This window comes from Peromyscus maniculatus, chromosome 18 (genome assembly GCF_049852395.1).
Source record: "Peromyscus maniculatus bairdii isolate BWxNUB_F1_BW_parent chromosome 18, HU_Pman_BW_mat_3.1, whole genome shotgun sequence".
NCBI lineage: Eukaryota > Metazoa > Chordata > Mammalia > Rodentia > Cricetidae > Peromyscus > Peromyscus maniculatus.
Genome location: NC_134869.1, coordinates 14,585,362 through 14,606,360, shown reverse-complemented (window position 1 = coordinate 14,606,360; position 20,999 = coordinate 14,585,362). Strand labels below are relative to the sequence as shown.

Here is a 20,999-nt window from a genome sequence, read left to right as displayed (position 1 = left end):
ATATGTTGACCAAGTGTTTAACATTTGCTTTACATATGGGGAATGCATACCATAAGATACTATTGCCTCCTTAAACCTTTTTAAATCCAACATTTCAATTGGAGCCCAAGTATTTTGTGTAGCCATTTGATCAGGCATCTGCTGTACGGTTACAGGATAAATTAAGGGTGACTGTGTGAAAACAGGCTTTCTTTCTGCAACCTTATGATCCCGACTTGAAACAACTTCACTGTTAATTTCTTCTGTCTGAATTTTTACAGGTTTAACAAGTTCTTCTAAAGCTGTTATCCTGGCACTTAAATTGACTATCTTTTTAAATATTAAAATGTGGATTATTATAGTGATAAGGTGCATAATTCCACCAATACTAATATTATATAGTTGTTCCATTGCCAGACTGCCTAAAATTTCGAACAAAAACCAATTTTCTTCCAATGTACACATAAAACCCATTTGTTTTTTAATGTGGAAAAAAATTCTCTTTTAGATAGTTTCCTTTAAAATATCTGATATATTATGACTTACCAAATCTGCGTAGAACAGTAGAAATTCGAGGGGATTTTCAAAGCAGCCACCTAGTGTCCCAGGTGTAAATCCAGAGAGAGAGAGAGAGAGAGAGAGAGAGAGAGAGAGAGAGAGAGAGAGAGGAAAGAGAGAACGCACAAGAAAGCGTAGCCGGCTAAAGCTTAAATGCAGCCATGTGTTCCCTCTTGTGACGAGTCAAGGCTTGGGTCTGGCTTCCTTAAGCTCCGACCACGTGCGTTGGCTTTACAGGCAGGGCCCTGTTCGGCAGGGCAGGTCTGAGTTGTTTGTAGCACCGGCTTTAGGCAAGCTGCTCACAGACCTAGGCCCGGGCTAGAAGTTGCTACCCGGACTAGGAAGCCGGCAGCTCAGACTAGGAAGCCGGCAGCTCGGACTAGGACGCCGGCAGCTCGGACTAAGACGCAGGCCGCTTCCTGCCGCTTCCTCCGCCGCCTGCCACCGCCTGCCGCCCTTGCGGGAAAGCAGACCTGCCGTCAAGCCAAGCGGTTTTTAATGGATTCTTGTCACGTTGGGCGCCAGATGTAGATGTAACCAACCGTCTTATTAAATAAGAAACACACAGCCGGGCAGTGGTGGCGCACGCCTTTAATCCCAGCACTCGGGAGGCAGAGCCAGGCGGATCTCTGTGAGTTCGAGGCCAGCCTGGGCTACCAAGTGAGTTCCAGGAAAAGGCGCAAAGCTACACAGAGAAACCCTGTCTCGAAAAAACCAAAAAAAAAAAAAAAAAAAAAAAAAAAGAAACACAGAAACAATGTAAAAGAGAAAGCCGAGAAGTCAGAGCTCAGAGCTAAAATCTCACCCTTCTTCCTGCTGTCCCAGCTTCACGAAAAGAGACCTACTTCCTGTCGGTTCGTTTTTTTATAGTATGTTGTTCTGCCTTCTCATTGGTTGTAAACCCAAACACATGACTGCCTCGTCACTGTCTGAATGTACAGCCCCCTAGGTCTTAAAGGCATATGTCTCTAATGCTGGCTATATCCCTGAACACAGAGATCTTATGGGATTAAAGGTGTGTGCCACCACCGCCACACTCTTGCTATGGCTCTAATAGCTCTGACCCCCGGACAACTTTATTTATTAACATACAATCAAAATAATAATTCAGTACAATTAGATTACCACCACAAGTTTGAGTTCTTGTTGATGAGTTCCAGGGGCTTCCTCATCCTTCTGGAAGATTCACTCACATTCCCTGTATTCTAAGTGGTGCCTTCTATGAAGATGACCAACTGAGGAGGATCAGAATAGCCCAGCTGGCATATGTTTAGCACTTTCTTTTCCTCAAGTATTCTGATAACTGGGTTCCTTTATGAAAAAATGGTCCAGAGAGGAATAAATAACGTAAGGCTGATTTTTCAGGGCACAGCTCCCACTTCTGGCTCCCAGAATTGCTCTTGACCACTTTCTTAGCAATAGAGCATGACTTAATGCTGAAGCACACCTGTGTTGTCTTCAGTGTGTCTGGCCTTAAACCATGATGTTTGTGCAGTCTTGACCTTGGGGGAAGGTATAACTCTCTTTAGCCTCATCTGTCTCTTCATCTGTCTATGGGACTAACAGTGCAAGCCAGACAGGGATCTTGTGAGGTTGGCATGAGGTAGTGCTGAGAGTTCCCTTGGTGCTGTGCCCAGAAGTACTAGGAATATTGTCATTTTTTATTCCTAGGCTTCAGTGGCGACTTCTGTGGGGATGACGCCTGGATTTATGACACTTGCCTCGTCTCTCTTTGCCATCATTTCCGTTTTTCAGGCTTCCCACCAGACATGTCCACATGACTGTTTCTACTAAAGCTCAAGTGCCCGATGTCTCAAGACATCAGGTTTCGATGTCTCGATCCAGCAAAGCCCAACCCTTCTGACTACCTCCATTGAGCTGAAGAGATCACCAGTCTCTCTGCCATAGTCTTCTCTGACATCTTGTCAGTGAGAGGTATCCTGTTAGTTACTGTTCTGTTGCTGGGAGGAAATACCATGACCAAGGCAGCTTATAGAAAGAAGTGTTTTATTGGGCTCATGGCCCTAGATCAGTGGTCCTCAACCTTTCTGATGCTGCGACCCTTTAATACAGTTCCTCATGTTGTGGTGACCCCCAACCATAACATTATTTTCGTTGCTAATTCATAACTGTCATTTTGGTGCTGTTATGAATCGTGATGTGAAACTATTTGACATGCAGGATATCTGATATGTGACCCCCGAAGAGGTCATGACCCACAGGTTGAAAACTGCTTTTCTGACGAGATAAGGGTCCATCATGGCAGAGGGGGTTGGTAGAAGGAGCAGGACACTGAGCGCTCGCATCCTCAACCTCAAGCCCTCAGCAGCAAAAATGAACTGGAAGTGGATAAAGACTATAAGTTCTCAAAGCCCGCCCTACCCCAAGTGACGTACTTCCTCTAGCAAGGCTCCACCTTCCCACAGTTCCACAGCCTCCCCAAATAGTGTCACCGGGCGGGGAACAGATACTCAAATATCTGAGCCTAGGGGGGGCATCTTCATTTAAGCCGCCACAGACAGAGTTAGCGGGTGGCTGCAGCCTCCTTTTCCTCGTGTCCTGTGGCCGTATTTCTCCGATGCCTTTTCAGATGCAGGCGCTTTAATTTGGTCCTTTGGTGGCCTTCCCATGGCCTCTGTTCCACAGTCTTTCACCTGGTCTCCCTGCCGCCCCATGTTGGGGAATTAAGTGAACAAAGAATGTCAGCCCTGAACCAAGCGGCTAGGGACTTGGAGGAGGGAAGTGAGGGAAAAAAAGCTGAAGAAAGAGTGGAAAGGAATTTTGAAGATAACTGAAGCTCTGTCTGTTTCAAGGGAGCCTCAGCTCACGGTGGAGGAATAAGGCTTGTCCATAAAGTGTGGATGGGGACAGGGTGATGTGAGTCTATGTCTGAGTGGTGTCTAGCATGGTGTAGGATGGAATGAATATACATTCAGTCCCTGCAGCCTCCCTCCCTACCCTCTTTGTCTTGCTGGGTCTCTCAATCTGTCCTTCCCACACCAGGACTTTCTTCCTACACACTTCTGGTCCCTGCACACTGGCACCTTTGACTACGTATCACTTTTCCAGGCTGATACAGTGCAGAGAAGCCAGTAGCTTCCTGGAAGAGGAGATGCAGAGGAAGTGACGGTTCTGATGTCTTCACTAACACTAATATAATCAAAACTGTTCCCACTTGGCAGACCTTTAAGCGCCTTGCTTTGCCTTCCGAAAGTCCAGCCCTTGTATCTTCGCGTGTCTTGTAGTAACCCGCCCTTTCATCTTATGTTTTCTTCAGACTGCATACGCATTACCCTCCCGTGGTCTGTACCTAAGTTTCATATGCAAACATCTGCAGGGGTCAGACATGCCCAGGAGACCAGTGACGAAAGCTAGGGTGAGGGGGTAGGGAGCGTGGGGACTGTGGCAGACAGATATCAGTCTCCTCCACCCACAGTCCAGCAGGTGGGACTCCCATTGCTCTAGCTGGCAGCTGCCATGTGGGGATATGGTGCAGCATTGTTTGATATTCATGAGAAGATCAAGAGGTTTTGTTTTTTTTTTTTTTCTTCATGAGAAGCCAAAAAGCAGTTTTTTGGTGAGAGTGTTTTAGATGTAGATTTTATTCACTTCAGATTTTATTTCAAATTACCAAAAAGGTTGGCATACTGGGTGGTTTTGTGTGTCAACTTGACACAAGTTATACAGTCATCAGAGGAAGGAGCCTCAGTTGAGGAAATGCCTCCCTGAGATTCAGCTGGAAGGCCTTTTCTCAATTAGTGATCAGTGGGGGAGGGCCCAGCCCATGGTGGGTGGTGCCATCTCTGGGCTGCTAGTCCTGGGTTCTATAAGAAAGCAGGCTGAGCAAGCCATGAGAAGCAAGACAGTAAGCAGCATCCTCCATGGCCTCTGCATCAGCTTCTGCCTTTAGGATCCTGCCCTGTGTGAGTTCCTGTCCTGACTTCCTTCAGTGATGAACAGCAATGCTGAAGTATAAGCCAAATAAATCCTTTCCTCCCCAACTTGCTTTTTGGTCATGGTGTTTCATCACAGCAGTAGAAACCCTAAGACAGGTAGGATAAACAAAATATTTCCACACAACAGATTTCTGCCACTGGCTGCTAGATGCCAGCTTTGTCTATAAGGCTGTGTCCTCGCCTCCTTCTCCATGGCCTCACTTCCCCAACATGGAGGGCTCTCACCCTGAACTCCCGAGGGGAGATTCCCATTCTACTTCTGATGTTTCTTTTGTCCTCTTTGTATTGTGGGCAGTTACAGGTTTGGACTCAGGCACCTCTGGGCTTGCTTTCTACCTTTGGCACATGTGGGCTGGCTTGGTCTAGGGAAAGCTGATCTCTCTTTTCATGACCCACAAAGCTGAAATAGTTAATAGTGCCCTTTACGGTTGCTGTATGGGTTAGAGATTGGCGATGTGAAGTGTCTAGCATATAGTTGGCTTTCAATTGCTTTTTAAAAATTTATCACCACAGGGGCTGAAGAAATGATTCAGCAGTTAAGAGTGTTTGCTGCTCTTCCTGAGGACACATGTTGTGTGGCTTACAACTGCCTGTAACTCCAACTGCTTGGAAATGGACATGATCATTGGGCCTTTGTGGACAACTGTGGCACACACACACACATACACACAACACACACACACACACACACACACACACACACACACACACACACACACACACACACACACAAATCCTTCATGTCTACAAATCTTACGTGCTTCGTTAGGGTAGCCAGAAGGCAAAGACTGGGCATGTAACACACAGCATGTATTAATCGGACAAGATGAACACAGTTCATCAGTTATGACAACACCCTACTTATTGTGAGCATGCATCATTTCAGACGGTGTTTGAGTCGACTCACAGCTTAAGACTTTTGAGAAATACTAAAAACAGCAGTGTGTAAGGTTTCGATTGTGGTTACTGACCTACTCTGTTTCTTTCCACAGGCTATGATGTTGCTGGGCCTGTTGCAATTGGACTCACCCACTGGAAAAACCCCTATGTACAAGGCAGACCCACCCTTCCATCAGATCTGCCCCTCTTCCTCTCCAAAGATGCGGGCATCCCTGTGTACCACCCATCCTTCGCTCGCAAAGCTGACCTGGCCACACCCTTGTCTTGTCCAGCCTCGCTGTCCATCACCCCTGTGCCTTCTTACAGCAGCAGCAGCCAGGAAACCCTGAGTCAGGACACATCAGGTAAGGAGTGTTGGCCTCTTCGGAGGTCTGGGTCTTGGCATAGCTAAGGTTCTTTTATGCATTTCTCTGCTGAACAGACCGCTCCTATACTGCTGCATGTGTGATGATGTTCTGGACTCATAGGATATCTCCATGTTGTCTGTGTTTAATCATTTAGCTGGACTAGAAGGGAGGTTGTGCTTGGAGATGTGGGGCTGAAGTGTTGTTCCGTTTGGTAGAATCCTTTCCAGGAATCAACTTCAAATCAGGAGCCTAAGAAGAGTGTAACAAGTTTTTGCTGTTTGGTTTCTTTTTGAGTAACTTAGAGCCAGGTCACTTTGCCCCACCAAATTGATCGGTGTCTGGGATCTTGAAAACCACTGCTCGGAGGCGAAATCTGGCCAGCCAGCTTCTTGCTTTTGAACAGCCAAACATTAGGAGCACTTGTTTGTTTTTTACCTATAAAGTCCCACCAACATGGCTGCCTAGACATGTGATGAACAAGGACAGGTGACATGCTAAAGTTGACGGGGAGAAGACCATGAGGTCACAGCCCTATACAAAGAACTCCAGGCAACTAAGGATGCCGAGAGCAGGAGCCTTCCCCAGGGAAGAGCACGCCAGTTGGTTATCCGATACCAAATGGTCAGTCCTGAAAACATACATAAAGTAACATTGTACAGACTGAGCAGGGTTATACTTAGTGACATATATATATATATATATATATAATATAGATTCATATATATGTATACACATATACACATTTGCATGTGACAACAATTAATGAAAAAAGAAGCCATGAATTTAAAAGAGCATGGAGAGGTATATGGGACGGTTTGGAAGGAGGAAAGGGTAAAGGTGACATGTGGATTATATTATAATCTCAAAAATAGAAGAAAAAGTAGTTTTTTTTTTACATTTTAAATGGTTGGAAAAAATTAATAATATTTTATGTGAAAATTATATGAAGTTTGAATTTTAGTTTCTTACATTGTGTCTTATTTGTATGCAGCCATACTTTTATTTATGCATAATCTATAGTGATTTTTGCATAGCAATGCAGAATCAAGTAACTGCAACAGATTTTATATCCCATAATGCCTAAAATATATGCTGTCTGGTCTCTTTTCAGAAACTGTTTGCTGACCACTGATCTATGTAATCTTTGGAAGTCATTAAATAACCAAGGCAAAAAAAAATTATGACCTGTCACATTTGACGTCAGCTGCAGAAAGCTCGTCCTGTGCAAGGATGGCATGCCTCACTGTCCTTATTTCGGAAGTCTGAGGTGGAGGTTTAATTGATGTAAAAATCTATGCTGCTGTATTTTCTTCCATAGCCACAGCACTTAGAGATAAGGTTTAACTACCCAAACACAATGCTGATAAGCCCCTATTCAGGAAATAAATCTTTGCATGATGGGAGTCCTTGGCAAGCAACAGTTCACAGATGCTGCCACCTAGAGACAAGATGCTGATGTTGCAGAAGCTCCAGGTGATCAAAGTCAATCACCAGATGCTAAGAATCATCACTTCACTTCTTCTTCTTCTTCTTCTTCTTCTTCTTCTTCTTCTTCTTCTTCTTCTTCTTCTTCTTCTTCTTCTTCTTCTTCTTCTTCTTCTTCTTCTTCTTCTCCTCCTCCTCCTCCTCCTCCTCCTCCTCCTCCTCCTCCTCCTCCTCCTCCTTCTTCTTCCTCTTGGTTTTTCAAGACAGGGTTTCTCTGTGTAGCTTTGTGCCTTTCCTGAAACTCGCTTTGGAGACCAGGTTGACCTCAAACTCACAGAGATCCCCCTGGCTCTGCTTCCCGAGTGCAGGGATTAAAGGCGTGCGCCACCACCGCCCAGCTACATCACTGCACTTCTTAAAACTGAGGATCCCTAGGCCCCTACCCCAGGGGCTGTGTGCACAGTTCCACCCTCACCAATCTGTGTTCTGCTGACTGCCTCTCCTGGGGTTTTGATTGCTTACCTTCCCCACATACTGTAAGACCTTTTCCCCAAAGTCTTTGATGAAATTGCTCAGTTGAAATCTAAAGAGAGTTAGGGATCACTTGCGTGGACTTAGCCTTCTTTCTGTTTTCCTGACTGTTACTTTGGCTGCAGAGAAATCTGTGTGGTAAGCTAAAAAAAATCTCTAGGAGTTTGATTTTTTTTTAATTAATTAATGTGTGTGTGTGTGCGCGCGTGAACATACCTGAGTGCATGTGTTGTGTGCTAGCAGGTGCCTGTGGAGGCCAGAAGGGCTATAAAATCCCCCAGAAATGGAGTTAGAAGACAGTTGCTGGCCACAGTATGGATGCTGAGAATTGAACTTGGGTCCTCTGAAAGAGCAGCCAGTTCTCTTAACTGCTGAGCCCCCCCATCCCCCCTTCCCCCCCCAGGGGTTTGAGCTTACTGTAAAGAAAAATGACCATGCTTGCTCTCATTCAATAATATTTGAAGAAATCCTGTGCCTTCTGTGGCCTCAGTAAGGAAGGTTATGGCATTTTTTTCTGCAGAGGAGTGTGAAAGGGGAGCCACCAGTCGAACATTTTACATCCCCATCAGTGGGCTCTTTCCTTCCCGCGGAGCAGGGTATGCAGAAGCAATCTGACTTCGGAGAGCGGTTTCTATTTTTAACTTACTGGTTTTCAAAAAAACAAAATAAATGCCCACAATTCTCTTCATTTCAGGGCTTTCCTCAACAATGATATTGAATTTCTCCATGTAACTGATAACTTTTTTATATCCCGATAAGCCTCAGACCGAATTAGAAAGGCCCCATTTTAGTGGGTAAAGTATTCCCGGGTGATTTTCCCGCACCCCAGAGAGGAGCCGGAGATGTGAGATGGGAGATGGGAGTCTGTTTTCTGGGATGCAGCTTATACACCCTGTGGGAGTGGTCTTGAGCCTCTCTTGGGGAGGAGCTGTGTTTGGCAGGCTTGGAAGGGGCGGGTTTGGGGAAAGAGATGGGGGAGGGGAGTTGAGGTGGATCTTCCACCAGACTCCTTCCAAACTTTCCAGACTCTTTGGGTGTAGGGATGCCAGGGTGCCAGGGGCTGAGGTGGAGCTCCCACCCAAACGGTAACCATTGGTTACTATTTTCTTATCATTATTACTGCTGCTGCTATTTGTAACTTTGCAGAGTACAACTGAACATTAAAGATGTACTGTACAAGCATGTGATGTTAACTTTTAGAAAATTATAGATGTTGGAGTAGCTTCTATAAATTTCAAGATTATGCTTATGTTGTAGGCCTATTACATTTATTTTCTTATGGCAATTTATTGATTTCAGTGTGTAAAATATTTGTGTGAAAGTTTTGCTTCCTTATTTATTTCTTTTAAAATACATTTAATTTATTTGTAGCTTTTCTTTTTTATTTTTTTCCCTTCTGTTTCTATCTAGAAGAAAATTCTGGGAGGAGAGGAGTCAGTGTAGCCATGCTAGAATGTTTTGGAAATTCCAGAACTTGCTAGGTATCCTTTAATGAATCTATTTTTTTCACACCATAAACTTCGTCACTGATACAGAAGAGCTGATGAGGTCTGCACTTATGTAACTAGACAATTATTTACGGATTATTGGGATTTTCATATGTCTATGAACCTCCATAATCACATTTAAAAATCATTTTTCACATTTTATAAATACCATCGCCGGGCCGTGGTGGCGCACACCTTTAATCCCAGCACTCGGGAGGCAGAGCCAGGCGGATCTCTGTGAGTTTGAGGCCAGCCTGGACTACCAAGTGAGTTCCAGGAAAAGGCACAAAGCTACACAGAGAAACCCTGTCTCGAAAAACCTAAAAAAAATAAAATAAAATAAAAAATAAATACCATCATTCTACATTCTAGGGTGAATTAACAAAACACAAGATGAACGGAAGCTCTTGAGCCCTCCATGTTTTTACTGCTTTTTAAATTATGTAACATTTTTTACTCTTTGAGAATGTCATACAGTGTATTTTGATCATATTTACTCCCCAGCTCCTCTCAGATCTACCTCTACCTCCCAACTTCATGTTCCCCCTCCCCACTTTTTAAAATAACCCACGGAGTCTAATTTCTGCTGTCAGTATACTCCTGGGCATGGAGCCACCCCCTGGAGCTCAAAGAAAACTGACTTTCCCTTCTCCAGGAGCAATCAGCTGTCTATAGCTCCACTGTGAGGGATGGGGCCTCATGAATCCCTTCCCTTTCCAGGTTCTTCTTATTCTTGTACCATTCTACTCTATCATCTTTCTCTTCATGTGTAACTGACCTGTCCAATAGGCCATTCTACTCTATCATCTTTCTCTTTGTGTGTAACTGACCTGTACAATAGGCCATTCTACTCTATCATCTTTCTCTTCGTATGTAACTGATGTGTCCAATAAGTCATTCTACTCTATCATCTTTCTCTTTGTGTGCAACTGACCTGTACAATAGGTCATTCTACTCTATCATCTTTCTCTTCATGTGTAACTGATGTGTCCAATAGGTCATTCTACTCTATTATCTTTCTCTTTGTGTGAAACTGACCTGTACAATAGGTCATTCTACTCTATCATCTTTCTCTTCATGTGTAAGTGACCTGTCCAATAGGCCATTCTACTCTATCATCTTTCTCTTCGTGTGTAACTGACCCGTCCAATAGGTCATTCTACTCTATCATCTTTCTCTTTGTGTGTAACTGACCTGTCCGATAGGCCATTCTACTCTATCATCTTTCTCTTTGTGTGTAGCTGACCTGTCTAGTAGGTCATTCTACTCTATCATCTTTCTCTTCATGTGTAACTGACCTGTACAATGGGTTCTCGTTCATTAGACTTAGCCCGACTTGCCAGTGTGTGTAGTGAACAAACTGTGAAACCTTGAACATACTGCTCCTTTCTCATGGCAAATAATGTTTTTGTCAGTAAATAAATCGCAGCAGGTTAAGTTGAAAAACAATCTCTAGTGCTGGCTTTCTTTATCAATTCGTCATCTATCCATCCATCCATGCATCCATCCATGCATCCATCCATCCATGCATCCATCCATCCATCTATCCACCCACCCATCCATCTACCCATCCATCTACCTATCCATCCATCCATCCATCCATCCATCCATCCATCCATCCATCCATCCATCCATCCATCCATCCATTCATCCAAAATGTACTAAGTTCTCTCTTCTGTGCACTGTGATATGATCTTTGGATAGGAAATTAAGAAAGACATCATAACTCCCTCAAGGAGATCAATGATTAGTGGAGAAAACAGATAAAGTATTCTAATTTGGTGTGATAAATGTTAAACTAGAAGTGTGCTGGCTAGTTTTATGTCAGCTTGACACAAGGTAGAATCATCTCAGAGAAGGAAACCTCAATTGAGTAACTGCATTCATAAGACTGGGCTGTAGGCAAGCCTGTAGGGCATTTTCTTAATTAGTGCTGGATGTGGGAGGGCCCAGTTCATTGTGGGTGGTGCCATGCCTGGGCTGGTGGTCCTGGGTTCTATAAGAAAGCAGGCTGAGCAGGCCATGAGGAGCAAGCCAATAAGAAGCACCTCTCCATAAGCTCCTGCCTCCAGGATCTTGTCCTGCTTGAGTTCCTGCCCTGACTGCCTTCGATGATGAACTGTGATATGAAAGAGGAAGTAAAATAAATCCTTTATTCCCCAAGCTTTTTTTTTTCCTCATGGTGTTTCATCACAGCAATAGAAGCCCTAACTAAGGCAATAAGATTTCAGAGTGAGGAGTCACATGCATGCACAAACATAGTTCATTCTTAAAGTAATTAATTTAGTATTAAAAATACCAATACAGGTTAAGTATTGCTTTTCAAAGATTGTTGGGATCCAAAGTGTTTCAAATTTTAGAATTTTAAAAATAATTTTGAAATGTTTTCATATACATAGTAATACATCTTGATTGTGGAAGTCAAGTCTGAATTCTGAGTTCATTTAAATTTTGGATGTGTTATACACATAGCATGAGGTAATTTTATACAATATTTTTAGTATTCTTGTGATTTAACCATGACCTATTACTTGAGGGTCAGATGTGGAATTTGCTACTTGACACATAATGTCGGTACTCAAAAGGTGCTGGAATTTGAACATTTCACGCTCTTTAGATCAAGGTTCCTTAACCTGTAGATTTATAATATTATAAAATATATCATTAAAATATTAGTAAGACTATATTAAATAGAGATATATATTTCTTCAATAGAAAAAGATGAAGCCAGGTGGTGTTGGTGCACGCCTTTAATCCCAGCACTCAGGAGACAGAGCCAGGTGGATCTGATAATAAGCTTAAGATAATAAATAACTATTTGTGATGTAAAAAAAAAGTAGGCTAGGAAGCTCAAGATCAGGGCACTGGAAGAATTAGTCTCTGTGGAGAGGCTTTTCCTGGCATTTACACAATCATCTCATGGTTAGTGCTCTGACATTAAAAACTGTATTTATTTATTCACTCATTATTTAATGTGTATGGATGTCTGCCTGCATGTGTAACTGTGCACCATGTGTGTGTCGGGTGCCTGCAGGGACCAGAAGAAGGTGTTAGAACTCCTGGACCTGGAACTGCAGTAGCTACCGTGGAGGTTCTGGGAATTGAACCCAGGTCCTCTGCAAGGGCAGCAAGTGCTCTTAACCACTGGACCATCTCTCCAGCCTAGTGCTCTGACTTCTTATAAGGGTAATAATCCTTTTCAGGAGAGGTCTGCCCCATGACTAGATGCCTCCCAAGACACTGTCTCCAAATATATCCTGTGGGGATTAGGATTCGAGCAGGTGAGATTTGGCAGGACACAGGGATCGAGTCTGTTGAACCATTCTGATTCCCAAACCCCAGACTTGGTGTCTGTATACTTTATCTGCTGGCTTTCAGCCTCTGTAGGTAGGTAGGTAGACATATATTACAGCCACCTAGAAAGTATCTCTCATCAAGACTGTCTTCTCCATTCCTGCTGGCACCATCTCAGCTCAAGCTCTCATTTTCCTACTTAGTCCAGAGCATTGACTTTCTCACATTCATTTTGTCCTCTCTCCCCTTCCTCCATTCTCTTCCCCCTTCCTCTTCCTACTTCTCTGGTTTTCTTCTTTTTTCCTCCTCCTCCTGTTCCTCCCCCTCCTGCTCCTCCCTCTGTAGTTGGAATTTTCTTTGGGCTGCCAGCCAGCTCCCAAATAAAGACATGGAGACTTATTTTAACATGAATGCTCGCCGTTTGCTTAGGCTTGTCCCACTAGCTCTTTTAATTTAACCTGTTTCTTCTATCCATCTACATTTTGCCTCAGGGCTTTTTACATTTCATTCTCTGTGTCCTACTTTTCTGCTTCCTGTGTCTGGCTGGCCCCTGGTGTCTTCCTGGTGTCTCTTTGTCTTTCTTCATTCTCTTGATGTAATTCCACTTCCTACTTATTCTCCCTGCTTGGAAGTTCCCCCTATACCTCCTCCCTCACTATTGGCCATTCAGCTTTTCATTAGACCAGTCAGGTGCCTTAGGCAGGCAAGGTAAAACAGCAACACATCTTTACACAGTTAAACAAATGCAACACATCTTTACATAGTTAAACAATTATTCTGCAACATAAAAAATACAACACATCTTTACATAGTTAAACAAATGCAACACATCTTTCATAGGTGTCTTTTGCAGACTGTGCCTTATAGTCTGAAGGATTTTTCCCCTAAAGATGAAAGTCACACCCTTGATCTTTACTCCCTTACACCAGTCCCCAGTTTACACTCTGAAATCGTGTTATAAATCAGATATCGTCTGTTAATGAACTCTTTGCCTTTCTATGTGTGAAAATAAATGAGAACTTGCTCCTCCTGTATGGCCCTTCTGCAGGCTCCTCTGTCTCACCCCTTTCCCTTCACTGGTCTCCTGCTAGAGTTAGGTTCTAGAAGGAGAACATTAATGAGTTGCAGTATTCTTTATGGGATTCCTAAGTATGCTCCTCATTGGTGGAAGGTCTTGAAGATGTGAGATAGCAGCTCTTTATTTCATTTGTCTTGTGTATCTAATGTCTGGGCAGAGCTCTTGGATCTTGTCACGAGGTGGGAAATACCTTTCCTCCCTTGATGGTTACCTATTGGGGCTTTCTAGTAGATGTAGAAAGGTGTGTGAATGCTGGATTCTTGACTTGTGCCTACTGGTGGTGATGTAATGAGTTTGTCAGGGGTATAGAGTGTCTTAAAACAAGTGCCCATTTAATAACGTGAATTCAGTATCTTTCAACAAATTGTGACCGGATACTTTGAGGATCGATGTCAAAGGAAACATGGAGGAGCTAAATTTTCAGAGGTTGGATGCCATTAATAATGACCTTGCAATTTGAGCTACTGATATTGTATGGGGTACAGAGAGTAATCTGACCTTATTAGAGATCTGTGTGATACAGGTTGGGGTCTGCCTGTGCTCTAGAACTAAGAGAATTATTTCAAACATCCATTTGACAGGAGAGTTGCCTATGAGAAGCAAATCACTGAGTTTTGTTCAAGTTTCTTGTTTCTCTAAATTGGATTATTCTTCTCAGAATTCAAGGCCATGCCATCCAGTTTTCCAGTCCAGCACAATTCTGTCAGTTCCTTCTCCATGTGTGGTAATTATTTTCTCCTAGAAGACTAAAATCAGTGGTGAATCGGGAACAATTAATGGCACACGGGGACAAAGTCAATTAAACGATATGGTTATGAAGTTACTTGAGAATTATGATAAGAAACTGAAAAACTTGAACACAGACTGCCTTCGGATGCTATATTTCAGAACTGAACACTAAGATGCTCCATTAGAGTTATCCATTCACGCCGTCCATCACCTGAACTCTCACCACTCAGAGTGTGGTTCATTGTTGATAACAGGGTCTGAGTTAGAGGCAGCTTTGGTAACCCTTGGGGACAGTGGTCTGTGGTACGAGAGTGAATGGATGTCATGAGTACTCTCCGGTGCCATAAAAACAGAAGCTCCTTTCTGCTGCAGTGACAACCATCACAACCAGAAACAACTCATCCATCACACCCCCGACCAAGCTGTAGGGAACGGGGGCTGGGGATGCAGCATCTGAGACACCCAGTATCAGCTTATGGCTCATATAAATGCGTTTGGACATTGATTCATCACTAAAATGACTGGGGCCTTTAAAACAAACCTGAAGCTCTGTGGTTTGAATGAGTAATTCTCAAACTTTATCACGAACACAATAAACTGGAGAGTTTGTTGAACTGTAGGTCTTCCTTTGGCTGGCCTGGGGAGTTGGTGGTACAGCCTGTGTTTCTAGCTTTTTCTCAAGTGATGCCTGTGCTTCTGGTCTCAGGATGTGGTACTATACAAGACCTAGATTAAAAAAAAATATTATGCCAAAGCATGTAGGGTAACCACACAGGAGGCAGGTATTATGAAAGATCTGAGTGATTTTAAAGAGCTCAGGCAGAATTATCTTTATCAAAGCATTGCCTCTGAGTTCCTAAAACAGCATTCCAGAAAGGACATTTGCTTCACCCAACAGATATAAGTGAAAGGTCTGCTTGTACCCTGTTACCAGGAAGTTGCTGATTCATGAGATACATACTCTGACTCTCCTGTAGACATTGTGTAGACAAGGAAACAAAATGCCAACAACTGTGACACTGACTCAAGAGTGATCTTAGTCGTCTTAGCTCCAGCTCCCGGGAAACTGATTCTGAGTCACAGATCTACGTGCATGAACATTTACTGAAGTAGTCCTTGGCAGCAGTGTGTGTGTGTGTGTGTGTGTGTGTGTGTGTGTGTGTGTGTGTGTGTGTGTGTGTATGGGGAGGAGGGTAAAGGAAGATGCCCCGGTAGAGGTAAATTTTGAGAAATGGTGCTGTACAAGGAGGCAAGAGAGATCTAGAACTCTGACCATGCTCCAGGATGTCTCATAGCAAGGCGTTTGGGCCTCTCCCATCGTTGCCTGGATACAAGCTGCCACAAGGAAGGGGCGTGGCCTTGAAATTTTCTCTCTGTGGGCAGTTCCTCAAGAGAGAGTGAGCGGGAAGCCAGCACCGTCAACGTCCAGACCAGCAGGCAGACGGAGGTCTGTCACATCAGGTGAGCAACACGAAGCAGTGTGTGGGAACCCACAGAAGTTCTCGGTGAGAATTCTGCATGAGAAGCTCTGCTGGCCTTTGTGAGAAGGGGGTGTGTGCTTAACAACTTGTTTGTTGAAGTAGGATGGGCTTTAAGAAGTTTTAAAAATGAAGTTTTATTTATTTGTGTGTGTGTGTGTGTGTGTGTGTGTGTGTGTGTGTGTGTGTGTGCCCTATCACATGGGTGGAGGTAAGGGGTAAGAGGATAACTTGTAGTCATTTCTTTCTTCTCATTGTGTGACACCCAAGGATAGAACTCAGACCAGCAGGCTTGGCTGCAGAGCACCTTTAAATGCTGAGCCATCTCACCAGTCCCCTAGGCTAGGGCTTTTGAGATATGGTTTATCTAAATTCAATTAGTGGGACTGTGGACACCAGTTTGGCAAGTGATGTTGCCAGTCCAGACCAATCACAGAGTCATCAGGAGCTCTGAGGTTTGTGTGTGTGTGTGTGTGTGTGTGTGTGTGTGTGTGTGTGTGTGTGTGTGGTTTCCTAATGTCCAGGAGCTGATGAATGCCTGGATTCCCATTCAGTTTGTAGTTTTCTCATTTGAAGGGTTGGAAAATACCCTCTGGTTACTTTGACCCTAGCTCGGAGGGTACATGGAAACTATAGTTCTTATCTTCATCAGACAAGGAAAAATAGAAGTAATTTAGGGTCATCATTGTATAATGAAGGTGTTAGTTCAGTATCTTATTCCAGGTTCTGTGACTCTTTTATTCATCACTGTTTTTCGGTGCTGAGTATCCTGGAATAACCCCAACACTCGACTTCTTTATGTAATAATAGGGGGACAGACCAGCAGAAGAGATAAATATTAAGTAACTACACAAATAAGAAAATCTGGTTAGTTCAATAAAGGCAAAGAATACTCATAGGCAGACAATAAAGCAGGGATTAATTTGGCCTAGTATGGTAGTTTGAAGGAAAATGGCCCCCATAGGGAGTGGCACTATTAGGAGGTGTGGCTTTGTTGGAGTGGGTGTGGCCTTGTTGGAGGAAGTGTGTCACGGTGGGGGTGGGCTTTGAGGTCTCCATGCTCAAGCTATACCCAGTGAGAGAGTCACTCCCTGTTGCCTGTGGATCAAGATGTAGAACTCTCAGCTCCTTCTCCAGCACCATGTCTGCCTGCATACCACCATGTTTCCCGTCATGAAGATAATGGACTCAACCTCTGAAACTGTAAGCCGGCTTGAGCTAAATGTTTTCCTTTATAAAAGTTGCCATGGACATGGTGTCTCTTCACAGCAATTGAAACCCTAGCTAAGGCACCTGAGGGTGGGGGAAGAGACTGAGGGCATGGCAGTAGGTTGAGAGAGAGCTCAAAGATGTCTTGGAGCTTATGGAAATTTAGTGAAAATGTGGAATAGAAGACTGAAGAGCTGGCTGCTGTCTTCAAATCTGATGACCATCACGTTACCTTTATCTGGAGGACTTGACTCCTTGTGTCCCAGTCTCTCCATCTGTACAATGGTGTCATAAGGCCTAAAGAAGAGAAAATAGGCAGGTGTGCTTTTGAGATCGTAGACCACAGCAAATGCTGTTGTCCTGGTAGTTAGGCCAGCCACTGGTGACATCTTCCCCTTTGACTCGTCCCTTCCTTCTGTCCCCTGGGCTGAGCTGGTGGGCTGACTCTAGTTAATGTTTTAACGCTGGATAATTCTCTTGCCTTCTGGAATTCAATTTTTTTAGGCCAACAACTAAATTAAAAGATACTTTTGATATTGCGTTCCATTGCTACTCCTCTTTCTGTTCTCTCTCTCCTGTTTACTTACACTAGAAAAGATATTTCAGGAAGTGATAATCCTTATTTGTCAGATCCTCCCGATAGTTTTCAATCTACTTACTCCATTATGTTTGAAAATTGGGCTAGTCAGGGTGTAGTAATGTGATGTCACTGCCTACTGATGAGTTACAACTTGTGATGTAAACACTGATCTAAGTAAGATAGGACCTGTAACATAGCATCTCCTTCTGAGATCTGCAGGGACTCCAGGAGCAATTGGTTCCCTAATATGTGGAAGTTCTAGTATAAGAAGGGATTTAATTTCCAGTGTATAAGAGGTGATTTGATTTCCAGTGTATAAGAGGTGATTTTAGTTTCCAGTGTATAAGAGGTGATTTAATTTCCAGTATATAAGAAGGGATTTAATTTCCAGCATGTAAGAAGTGGTTTCTCATTGAAGACTGATTATTAATGTTACATTAAATGCCCATAGCAGGGAGACAGCTTCCTCATATTGGCAAAGCCGTGATCTCACAAAGGGTCTGTGTCGCTGAGATTTTCACTGTGGTGAAAGACCCTGTCCTGTTAACTGCTGCCACAGGAAAGCTGCCTACCAAATATTACGGTTTGGATATTAACTATCTCCCAAGCCCCATATGTTGAAAGCTTGGTTTTCAGTTGTAGGAGGGAGTTGTCATAGGTCTGTTGTTGAATGGTGGACTGGGATCCCAGACCCCTTCTTTCTTTTGCTCCCTAGCCACCATGATGTGAGCAGCATTTCCGCACCACACACTTCCACTCGAGGGTCAGTCTTACCACAGGACCAAAGTGATGAGGTCAGGTAACCATGGATGGAAACCTCTAAACCTATGAGCTAAAATGTAGCTGTCCTCTCTTGACATTGAACTCGGGAATTTTGTTACAGTGACAGGAGACAGACCGACATATCCAACCCCGAATCTCAGTGGTCTGTAACACAAAACATCTATTCAAGTAATCTCAACTCAGATGGGGGCTGGCTGTGGGGCTCCGCTTTCAAGTTGGCTGATTCAGACCAACTGTGGGTAGAACCACGGGGATGGGTCAGCCCCGCTCCACTGTCTCATCCTGCAGCAAGCATGTTCTTGAATGTTCTCAGGACAGGGACCGAGGGGCAAGAGAAGAGGTCAGGCTGTTCATGCCAATGTCAACCTTGTTCTGCTGACAGAGCTGCTAATATTCTGTCAACCAAAGCCACACGGCAGGGATGAGTCCAGCACGAACTAGAGATGGACAATGTTGCAGCTGACAGTGAGACTACATGGCCATTAGAATTATGAATTATGGGAATTATGAATAATCAGGAATAATGATACAATCTGCTACACCTGTCTTACATTCAATCTACTGACCCCAAACAGATATTTGGGTATAGTCTCAAACCAGAGTCCTTGGGGGTGGGCCCAAGGACTCTGTTCCCCTCCTCACTCCTTACTTACAATACCTCCCTTCTACCTGGCCCTCCCCAAACTTTCTTATGAAAGCCTTTCCCCCTAGTGGAGACTGTCTTAGCAAAGCAGGTTGCCTTCCTGTCAGTCTATGAGAGGAGCCTGGGCCTACCTGGATCTTGGCCATGGGTATAATGTAAATTAAGTCATTACACACACCAGATATTTCGCTGTCATCTTCTGTGGTTATAAGAGATGTGTCCTTGCCTTGTAGCGTTTTTGAGTTGATTCATGATGTTATGCCTCTAAATGAGAGATTTTAATGAGCGAAGCCACCACTGGTATGTATAAGAATATTGTCTTTTGTCTCCGCTTTTCTCCTAAGGTGCTCCTCTGGATCTCTCGCTGTCTCTTGGCCTGCTTGGCTGTGTAGTCTCGTGAAGATTTGTCTGGTTCTGTGTTGTCTGATCTCCTGACGGCAGCATCGCCATCTCTCCTGCTCTGAAACAGGGAGCAGAGTCATCTTTAACCCTCCGCTTTCACAGTCCTTATCTACCTCTTATGAATAATGACCATTATCCAACAAGACACTGAAATTGCTCTTGGCTCATTTTCCAGGCAGGTTCTTCGCTAAGGAGTAGGGGCTGTGAGTGACTAAGGCGTGACTCTCCTTGAAGCTCTGCATTTCGTTGAGGAGTGTGACTACATAACTCGAGGTAATGGGGGCTGTGAACAACGTGTTCCCTTGCACCCCTGAACACACCTAATTGCTCATCAGTTCTTGCTCCTTCTGCCCCAGAGAGGGCCTTCAGATCTTACCCTCTCTTCGTTTGCCCTTTGGCAACTGCCCTTGCAGTGGTTCAAGGCTCTGCCCTGTTACCCCAGGGGGCAGTAGCCTCCTGTCTGGTTTCTCTGCTGTCTCTCGTTCCTCAGGCCATCCTCTCACCGGACCCAAAGGGTTTCCACTTGTTATCATAGTCTCAAATATTGATCTGAATCTGTCCTTTCTTGGTTTAGAAACAATCATGTTCTTCATTAAGTTGGCAACACAATTACCAAATGGCCTAGCCATTCTACTTCTGAGTATAAACCCCTCCAAGAAATTCAGAGAAAATACTTCAAAGCTTGCAAGAAATGGCTATACCATCACTATTCACGACAACTAAGGATGGACCCAGCACAAGGCTACTCAACTGAATAACAAAGTGTTACATGTCTGTGCAGTGTCATATTGTGCAATCAAAAAAGGGTTGGCATTGGATGTGGTGGCACATGCCTGTAATCTCGACACTGGGAGGCTGATGTAGGGGCATTTTTTTTGTGAATTCAAGGCCAGCCTGAGCTTTACAGTAAGAGCTTGTCTCAAAAGACAAAACAAAATGTAGAATAAATACTGCTATGTGTTGTAATATGGCTGAGCCTCAAAAATGTTTTTCTAAATGAAAGAAGCTAGCCATGAAAGGACATACAGTATATGATTCTACATATATACAGTTTCCAGGACTGGCGAATCTATAGGGAAAGAAAGCAAAATTATAGTCCCCAGGGGCTTGAGGAAGGGAGAATGAGAAGTGACTGTTCAGTGTGTTTTGAGATGATAAAAACATTCCAGAACTAGATGAATTAGATAGTGGTGATAATCACACACACACACACACAAATTGTGATATGATACACAGACACATACACACAGACACATATGTATAAATTGTGATGTGATACACAGACACACACACAAATTGTGATATGATACATAGACACACACAGACACAGACACAGACACACACATATAAATTGTGATATGATACACACACAGACACACACACACATATACGTTGTGACATGATACATAGACACATACACATATATATATAAATTGTGATATGATACACATACATAGACATACACAGACATACAGACACATGCACACACAGACACACATACAGGCACACATACATATATATATATCTATACATATATATATAAATTGTGATATGATACACAGACACAGACACACAGACATACACACATATATAAATTGTGATACATACACACACACACAC

General features: G+C 43.6%; 1 protein-coding gene across 4 annotated transcripts in view; it reads left to right on the top strand.

The window, feature by feature from the left end:
• Ano4 (anoctamin 4) overlaps positions 1-20,999 on the top strand; it is a 394,739-nt gene that overhangs the window by 31,896 nt on the left and 341,844 nt on the right. For all 4 annotated transcript variants that reach the window (XM_015998459.3, XM_015998460.3, XM_076554596.1 and 1 more), the window contains exon 3: positions 5,486-5,737. In XM_015998459.3, coding sequence (XP_015853945.3) covers positions 5,486-5,737 — 252 coding nt within the window. The remainder of the gene's footprint in view (positions 1-5,485; positions 5,738-20,999) is intronic.